Source organism: Mauremys mutica, unplaced genomic scaffold (assembly GCF_020497125.1).
Source record: "Mauremys mutica isolate MM-2020 ecotype Southern unplaced genomic scaffold, ASM2049712v1 Super-Scaffold_328, whole genome shotgun sequence".
Lineage (NCBI taxonomy): Eukaryota > Metazoa > Chordata > Testudines > Geoemydidae > Mauremys > Mauremys mutica.
In genome coordinates, this window is record NW_025423357.1 from 297365 (window position 1) to 306593 (window position 9229).

The window sequence follows — 9229 nt, forward strand, 5'->3', positions numbered from 1 at the left end:
GGGGGTTTCCTTCCTTTGGGGCACTGGGGGGGGGGGCTGTGGGGGCCCTACCCCCCATGCTCGAGGAGAGCCCTTGATGTGCCGTGGGTCACCGCTACACCCTTTGCCCTCTGCAGCTACAGCCTGTGTGGGTCACATCTCACAGGGATGGCTCAGGCTCCCTGCACATGCAGCCAGTGGCGGTGGGTTGTTCCCACTCGGAGTGACAGACTCCGGCAGCACCGTTCCCGCAGGGGCCGGCTCTCCGCTCTTGGAGCGAGCGGCTCAGGCTCCCGGCAGGCTCAGGCAGTGCCAGTCCCAGCTGCCTCCCCCATCTCTCCCCACCTCTGCCAGAACCTTCCATTCCCCAGGGCAGGCGCTGGGCCGTGAGCGGTGCTGGCTGGGGCAGGGCCAGAGCCCGCAGCTGCCACGCGCCCATTGCTCTGCTTTGCCCTGGCTGCCCAGGCTCGCTGTGTCTGCATGGACCCAGCCCCACGCGGCCGGGTGCAGCGCCTGGCGGGCTGGGGCCCTCCTGCTCTCGGTCCGGGGGGTCGGCGCAGGGCGGGGTGTTAGGCTCCCCTGGCACACAGCAAAGCCGGGCTGGTTCCATCCCAGGAGGTTTATTCACAGATACAAATCGCGGCCAGTTCAGAGACAAATAAATAACAAAAAATGTAAATAAAGTGCAGCGGGGGCCCCTGGTCCAGTGAGTCCTTCTAGGCTGGATGGGGGGAGGGGAGCCTGAGTTGCCCCCACCCCCCAGTAGCAGGGGACAGGGAATGTACCTCCACTGAGGCATGTGGGGCTGGGACCTTCCAGGGGTGGCTCAGGGCTGGGCCAGGCACCTTCCTTCCCTTGCCAGGCCGGGACAGGGGCTGGCAAAGCTCAGCTAGAGGGGTGGGAGGGGGCAGCCCCAGAGGCTGGTGGGAGTCTGGGTCTGAGGCAGCTGCTGCCCCAGAGGCTGATGGGAGTGTGGTTGGGTGATGGGCACGGCCCCAGGGGCTGATGGGAGTCTGGCTCTGAAGGGGACACTGCCCCAGGGGCTGATGGGAGTGTGGTTGGGTGATGGGCACAGCCCCAGGGGCTGATGGGAGTCTGGCTCTGAGGGGGACACTGCCCCAGGGGCTGATGGGAGTGTGGTTTGGGTGATGGGCACAGCCCCAGGGGCGGATGGGAGTCTGGGTCTGAGGGGGACGCTGCCCCAGGGGCTGATGGGAGTCTGGCTCTGAAGGGGACACTGCCCCAGGGGCTGATGGGAGTGTGGTTGGGTGATGGGCACGGCCCCAGCAGCTGATGGGAGTCTGGCTCTGAGGGGGATGCTGCCCCAGGGGCTGATGGGAGTCTGGCTCTGAAGGGGACACTGCCCCAGGGGCTGATGGGAGTGTGGTTGGGTGATGGGCACAGCCCCAGGGGCTGATGGGAGTCTGGCTCTGAGGGGGATGCAGCCCCAGGGGCTGATGGGAAGGAAGGCGTTCACTCCAGCCCAGCCAGGGCCAAGCAGTACCATGGGTCCCCTACCCCCCAGCTCGGGAGGGGGTTGCGGGGCCCCCAAATTAAAAAGGCAATGCAGGAAGCAAAGGGTTTTGTAAACAGCGACTGGGAACCAGTAATGAGATGTGTTCACCCCACCCACAGCCAGGGGTCCCCCCCTGGCACCCCCATAACCACCAGCAGGGAAACAGCGGCAGGATCACCCTGAAAATGGCAGCCAGCAGCCCCAGCTCTCCCCTCCCACCCCTCCAGCACTGATGCAGAATGCAGTTCTCACCCTCCCCCCGCCCCTTACTGGCCTGCCGCCCCCCACCCGCTGTGCCCCTGAGTCTGCGGTTCCCTCCCCCCCTTGGCACATGCCAGCCTTCCCCCCCCCCGCCCCATGGTCCCAGGCCTCCAGCAACATGAGCTCTGGGGAAAAGCAGTGGGGCTGGGCGATGGGGGGGGGGGGCCTGTCCCATGGCCCAGGATCGGGGGCCGGGGGGGTGTTTGGCCTCTTCACTTGATGGGCTCCACCACCAGCACCTTGCACTCCCGCTTGGCGATCTTGTCCAGCGACAGGACGCTCTTCTCGGGGGGCAGGTAGAGGGGGCGGCCCACGGGGGAGCCCACGGGCGGGGTGATGGCGCGGCGCTCCATGACGCTGCCTGACCTGTCGGCGGGGGGGCACCAGGCGTCAGTGGGGGGAGGGGGCTCCGATTCCCCGCCACCCCCTTTTCAATCCATTCCCCTCCCACAGCCAGGAGAGGGACCCAGGAGTCCTGGCTCCCACCAGGTGTGTGGGGGGGAGAGCACCGATGCCCTCACCTGATTGGCCACCCTAGTGCAGACAGCCGGATGAGGGGGAGGGGCCCAATGTTACAGCCCCGCCTCCCCAGGCTCCACCCACTTTCTAGGCTCCTCCCCCTTAAATACTGCAGCACTTCTGGGGGGAGCTCCCCTCCCCGCCTCTCCCGTCCCCCGGCAGCCCCCGTCCCGCCCCCCGTGTACCTCATGAGGTGGCTGCGGGACGGCTGCTGGTGGGAGAAGGACTGGGACCGGCCCAGCCCGGCCTGGTGCCGCTCCACCAGGTCCCGCACAGCCGGGCTGCCGGGGCTGCTCCTGCGCGAGATGGGCCGGGCGTCGGGGGGCGGGTTCGAGACGCTCGCTGTGAACTGCAGCTTCAGCTTCATGTGCTGGGAGAGCTGGGGGGAGGAGAGAGACGAGTGGGGAAACTGCCCCTCCCTGCACCCCCCCTTTCAGAGAACCCAGGAGTCCTGGCTCCCAGCCCCCCTGCTCTAACCCACCAGCCCCCAATCCCCTCCCAGAGCCGGGGAGAGAACCCAGGAGTCTGGGCTCCCAGCCCCCCCTGCTCTGACCCACTGGCCCCCACTCCCCTCCCAGAGCCGGGGGGAGAACCCAGGAGTCCTGGCTCCCAGCCCCCCTCCTCTAACCACCAGCCCCCACTCCCCTCCCAGAGCCGGGGAGAGAACCCAGGAGTCCTGGCTCCCAGCCCCCCTCCTCTAACCACCAGCCCCCACTCCCCTCCCAGAGCCGGGGAGAGAACCCAGGAGTCCTGGCTCCCAGCCTCCCTGCTCTGACCCACCAGCCCCCACTCCCCTCCCAGAGCTGGGGGGAGAACCCAGGAGTCCTGGCTCCCAGCCCCCCTGCTCTAACCCACCAGCCCCCACTCCCCTCCCAGAGCCGGGGAGAGAACCCAGGAGTCCTGGCTCCCAGCCCCCCCTGCTCTGACCCACCGGCCCCCACTCCCCTCCCAGAGCCGGGGGGAGAACCCAGGAGTCCTGGCTCCCAGCCCCCCTGGTCTGACCCACCAGCCCCCACTCCCCTCCCAGCGCCGGGGGGAGAACCCAGGCGTCCGGGCCCCCCGCGGGTACCTCGAAGAGGCCGGCGCGCAGGGCCTGGAAGGCGACGCGGATGGTCAGGGCGCTGCCCTTGCGCGAGTAGCCCAGGCTGTTGAGGGGCGTGTGGCAGACGATGGAGTCCAGGGCTGCCTGCGTGGCCCGGCGCTCCTCGCTGGACAGCTTCTTCCCTGGGGGCGGGCGGGGGGGGGGGGTCAGAGCCGCCTGGAGCCTCCTGCGCACGTCCCCACAATGCCGGACCCCCGCCGGACCCCCGGCCCATCGCCGACCCCCCCCCCGAGCCCTCCCAGTGCTCCCAGCCCCTCACCGAACCCTCCCAGCCCCCCCCACCCCTCCCAGTGCTCCCAGCCCCCCCTGACCCCTCCCAGTGCTCCCAGCCCCCCCGAGCCCTCCCAGCCCCCCCTGACCCCTCCCAGTGCTCCCAGCCCCCCACCGAACCCTCCCAGCCCCCCCTGACCCCTCCCAGTGCTCCCAGCCCCCCACCGAATCCTCCCAGCCCCCCCGACCCCTCCCAGTGCTCCCAGCCCCCCACCGAACTCCCACCCCCCCCGACCCCTCCCAGTGCTCCCAGCCCCCCATCGAACCCTCCCAGTGCTCCCAGTCCCCCCGAACCCTCTCAGCCCCCCCTGACCCCTCCCAGTGCTCCCAGCCCCCCCCGAACCCTCCCAGCCCCCCCCTGACCCCTCCCAGTGCTCCCAGCCCCCCCCGAACCCTCCCAGCCCCCCCTGACCCCTCCCAGTGCTCCCAGCCCCCCATCGAACCCTCCCAGTGCTCCCAGTCCCCCCGAACCCTCTCAGCCCCCCCTGAACCCTCCCAGTGCTCCCAGCCCCCCCGAACCCTCCCACCCCCCCCTGTCCCCTCCCAGTGCTCCCAGCTCCCCACCGAACCCTCCCAGCCCCCCTGACCCCTCCCAGTGCTCCCAGCCCCCCATCGAACCCTCCCAGTGCTCCGAGTCCCCCCGAACCCTCTCCGCCCCCCCTGACCCCTCCCAGTGCTCCCAGCCCCCCCAACCCCTCCCAGCCCCCCGACCCCTCCCAGTGCTCCCAGCCCCCCACCGAACCCTCCCAGCCCCCCCGACCCCTCCCAGTGCTCCCAGCCCCCCACCGAACTCCCAACCCCGGGCCAGCCCAGCCTGCTCACGGTCCCCACAGCGCCATCCCGCAGCCCCCCCATGCCCCCCCGCAGCCCCGCCTACCCGCCGTGGCGCTCTCCGGGGTCCAGACGAGCCGCACGGCCAGGAAGTCCTGCAGGTTGTTGAGCAGGGTGTAGGTGACGGTGAAGCGTCGGCGCAGGGGCACGGGCGACTCGCAGGCAGCTGTCATCACGAACCGCGGCCGGTCCAGCCGGATGCTGGGCAGCCTGGAGGGGCAGCGGGGGGTCAGCGCAGGGCACCGGGACCGCCCCTCCCGCCCCCCTGGCACCGGGATCCCCCCGCACACAGCTAACCTGGGCAGCCAGGAGGGGCCATGGGGGGGGTTCCCTTGGAGCCCTTGAGCTGGAGGCAGGGGGGTCTGAGCTTGGGGGGGCATCAGAGCTGGGGGGACAGAACATAAGAGCGGCCAGACTGGGTCAGACCAAGGGTCCATCCAGCCCAGGGTCCTGTCTGCCGACGGCAGCCAGTGCCAGGCGCCCCCGAGGGAACGAACAGAGCAGGGAATCCCCGAGTGACCCAGCCCCTGTTCTTGCGCTGTCCTCCAGGATCTTCTCTAGTTCTTCTTTGAACCCTGGTATCGTCTTGGCCTTCGCAACATCCTCTGGCGAGGAGTTCCCCAGGTTAACAGTGTGTTGGTGAAGAAATACGTCCTTGTGTTTGTTTTAAACCTGCTGCCTGTTCATTTCACTGGGTGGCCCCTAGTTCTTGTATTATGAGAAGCAGTAAATAACACTCCCTTATCTACTTTCTCCGCACCCGTCATGATTTTATAGACCTCTGTTATATCCGCCCTTAGTCGTCTTTCCAAGCTGAAAAGCCCCAGTCTGATCAATCTCTCCTCACACAGCAGCCGGTCCAGACCCCTCATCATTTTTGTTGCCCTTTTCTGAACCTTTGACAGTCCCACTAGATCCTTGCTGCGATGGGGCGCCCCATCTGCACACAGTGTTCCAGGTGTGGGCGTCCCATGGATTTACAGAGAGGCAACGGGATATTTTCTGTCTGATTCTCTCTCCCTTTCTTAATGATTCCCAGCTTTCTGGTCGCTTTCCCGGCTGCGGCTGCACGTCGAGCGGGTGTTTGCAGAGAACTCTCCGCAGTGACTCCAAGATCTCTCTTGAGCGGTAGCAGCTCATTCAGCCCCATCACTGCACAGGTCGAGTTGGGACGATGGCTTCCAACGTGCATCACTTTGCATTGATCAACCCTGAATTTCACCTGCCAGGTTGTTCCCCGTCACCCAGTTCTGTGAGGCCCTTTGCAGCTCGTCCCAGGCTGCCGGGGACGTAACTCTCCGGAGCAGTTTTGTATCATCTGCAGATGTTGCCACCTCACTCTTCACCCTTTATCCAGATGGTTGATGACTGTGGCATAGGACGGGGCCCAGCACAGACCCTTGGGGGCACCACGATGTCCCTCTCTCCACACTGAAAACTGCCCATTTGTTCCTCCCCTTTGTTTCCTGTCTGTTACCCAGGTACTGATCCAGGAGGGGACCTCCCCTCCTGTCCCGTCCCAGCTGACTTTGCCTACGAGCCTTTGGGGAGGGGGCTGGGCAAAGGCTTTCTGGGAATCTAAGTCCACTGGGTCCCCCTTGGCCACGTGCCTGTTGAGCCCCTCCAGGAATTCTAGTAGATTGGTGAGGTGCGATTTCCCTTTACTAAAACCAGGGGGACTCTTCCCCAACAAGTCCTGCTCATCTCCCTGGCTGACAATTCTGGTCTTTACTGGAGTTTCAGCCGGTTTGCCCGGTACCCAAGTCAGGCTCACTGGCCTGTGATTGCCCAGGGCGGGAGGGAACCCAGGGCCAGGAGGGCATCGGAGCTGGGGGTAGACCAGAGCCATCAGAGTCGTGGGGGGGCCGGGCGGGGTGTCTCTCACCTGTAGTGGGTGTAGATGCTGCTGGTGAAGGGGAGTTTGGGTGTCGACCACTGAACCACAGCCACCAGGGGCACCTCCAGACCCTGGGGGTGCAAGGGGGGAGAGTGAGTGACAGCCCCATGGCCCCGCCCCCATTGCCCTTTCCCCTCCTTTTGCCCTGTGGCCCCACCCCCTCCTGGCCCTAACTCCTCCCCTGTCTCATGGCCCTGCCCCCTCACAGCCCTGTCCCCGCCCCCCTGCCCCTTGCACCCACCTCCTTGGTGTCCTCCTGGGGCCGCTCGGGCGCCTGCAGCTGGAAGAGGAAGTTCTGCTCCTCCAGGGCGCTCAGGGCGCAGGGGCAGCCGGAGCCGGCGCCGGCCACGCGGCAGAAGGCGCCGACGGGCACCTCGCCCGAGTGATGGCTGGGGGGGGAGAGGGGGGGAGCGTCAGCCCCACAGCCTGCCCCACAGAGACCCCCCCCCTTGCACCTTCCCACGGCACCCCCCCGATACACACACTGAGCCCCCTACCCCGGACCCTTCCCCCCACAGCTCACCAGACGTCGTCGACCAGCAGCACGGAGCCGTCGGGCAGCATAGGCAGGTAGCTGGCGTTGAAGTTGGGCAGGATGCGGACGTCCCATAGAGAGATTTCCTCCTGGGAGCAGCCGTTCAGCACTGGGGAGGCGGGCGGGAGGGTGGGTCAGAGACGGGGCGCCCCACACTCAGCCCTCCCCTCCCACATGGGCCCAGGGCCCCCGCCGTTCTGCCACCCCTCCCGCCTGGGCTCCAGGGACCCCCACAGACCCTGCTCCCCGTCCTGCTATCCCCCACCCCTCCCTAGCCCGGCTCCCCGTTACCCTTGAGCACGGTGAGGTATTTCCCGGAGACGTTCAGCTGGCGGCATTTCAGCCCCGGAGGGGGCAGCACGGTCAGCATGGTGCTCACTGCGGGGGGGGCAAAGGGCAGGGGTCAGAGGTCAGAGCGGTCACTGGGGCAAAGGTCGGGGGGGTCGGGAGCGACCGTGGGGCAGGGGCTGTCAGTCAGGGCTGCGGGTCGGGACTGAGGGGCGCCATGGGGCACGCTGTGGGGCAGGGCCATGGGGCCAAGGCTGCGGGTCGGGACTGAGTAGGGTGACCAGATGTCCCGATTTTACAGGGACAGTCCTGATTTTGGGGTCTTTTTCTTATATAGGCTCCTATTACCCCCCCCACCCCCGTCCCGATTTTCCACACTTGCCGTCTGGGCACCTTCGGACTGAGGGGCGCCATGGGGCAGGGCCGTGGGGCGGGGGCTGCACCTACCTTGGGCTTTGAAGGCCCCCTGCTCCTCGCGGAAGAGCTGGGCCGGCGCCCGGTTCTGCAGCAGGCTCAGGTACCCCCGTTCCCGCACCTCCGGCGACTCCTGCTCCCGCTTCCACACCGTCACCACAATCTGTGGGGCGGGTGTGTGTCAGCGCTGGGGGGCTGGCCCCACTCCCCTCCCCCACGGCCCTTGTCACACACGGCCCGGCCCCCCTCACTCACCTTGGCCTTGACGGTCCCGGGGGGCAGGTTGTCCAGGGAAATCGTCAGCGGGAAAATGACCTCGTCCGTGGAGACGATTGGCTCCTCCACAGGTATCTGGGGGGGGGGGGGGTTGGGGGGAGCCGTGAGTCCCACAGTGACCCCCAACCCCGACCCGCAGCCCCCTGTGTCCCCCCAGGTGACCCACAGCACCCAATACCCGCCCCTTGCTCCTGCCCCAGAAGCCCCGGGTTCCCCTCGCTGCACCCCACATCCCAGAGCCCCCCACCCCTGGGTGCCCCTTGCTCCTGACCCACCAGCCTCCCCCCCCCAGTTTCCCTCACACCCACCCTACAGCCCCCACCCGCCCAGCACCCCACACCCCCTCTCACCCCGGCGGCCGGTCGCCCCAGGGGTCCCTGGCCGTGGGTCAGCAGAGGCCGGCAGTCGCGGAAGGAGCCGGGGGCCGGAGGGGGCGCGTCCCCCTCCCCGCCCGGCTCCTCGGGGGGCTCCCCGTCCCCCTCGCCCCCCGGGTCGACCCCCCCGGGGCTGACGCTGGCCAGGGCGGCCAGGGAGGAGCCCAGCTCCCCCCAGGGGGTGCGGGCGCCCCCCGGCCCGGGCCGGCCCCGCAGCACCAGCAGGAAGCGGACGGTCTCGCCCAGGTAGAGGTGGTTGCGCCGGGGCAGCGCCCGGTACCGGCCCGGCTCGCCCCGCAGCAGCTCCCGGGCCGGGAAGGGCACGGCCGGGAAGTACATGAAGTAATCGCACTGCGCTTCCATGGCGGGGTGGGGCTGGGGAATTGGGGGGGCTGGAGGAATTGGGGGGGGGCTGGAGGAAGGATCTGGGGGGCTGGGGGATTGGAGGGGCTGGGGGAGGATCTGGGGGGCTGAGGAATTTGGGGGGTTGGGGGAGGATCTGGGGGACAGGGAAGTGGGGGGGCGGGGGGGAGGATCTGGGGGGGCTGAGGAAATGGGGGGTTGGGGGAGGATCTGGGGGCAGGAAATTGGGGGGCTGGGGCAGTGCGGGGCTAGGTGGGGAGAACTGGGGCTGGAGGAGACCCCGAGGGAATGGGGGGTCCCTGGAGGGATCTGGGGGGCTGGGCTGGGGGGATTGGGGCCCTGCAGGGACTAGGCTGGGATCCCGGGGGGCTGGGGGTGAAGGGATCTGTGGCAGGGTGAGGGGGGCGCTGAGGGTGGGATTCCGGGAGCTGGGGCAGTGGGGGACCGGGGGGGGCGCTAGCTCCCGGGGGGGCGGGGGGGATTGGCGGTCCGGGAGGGGGGCGGGGGGGGGCGCTAGGACCCGGGGGGGGATTGGCGGACTCGGGGGGACCGCGGGGGGCGCTAGGACCCGGGGGGGGGCGGGGAGGGATTGGCGGACCGGGAG

General features: G+C 68.4%; 1 protein-coding gene across 1 annotated transcript; it reads right to left on the reverse strand.

Moving 5' to 3' along the window:
* Positions 1-1838: 1838 nt before the first annotated feature.
* Positions 1839-8657, reverse strand: TRAPPC14 (trafficking protein particle complex subunit 14). Its single transcript, XM_045001537.1, has 11 exons — positions 8239-8657; positions 7868-7963; positions 7646-7775; positions 7202-7288; positions 6899-7019; positions 6617-6764; positions 6364-6446; positions 4525-4688; positions 3345-3499; positions 2461-2654; positions 1839-2122 (listed from the first exon to the last, which is right to left on the reverse strand). Exons 1-11 carry the CDS (start codon positions 8623-8625, stop codon positions 1969-1971), a joined length of 1719 nt encoding a protein of 572 aa, XP_044857472.1. The 5' UTR covers positions 8626-8657; the 3' UTR covers positions 1839-1968.
* Between the last annotated feature and the right edge of the window lie 572 nt (positions 8658-9229).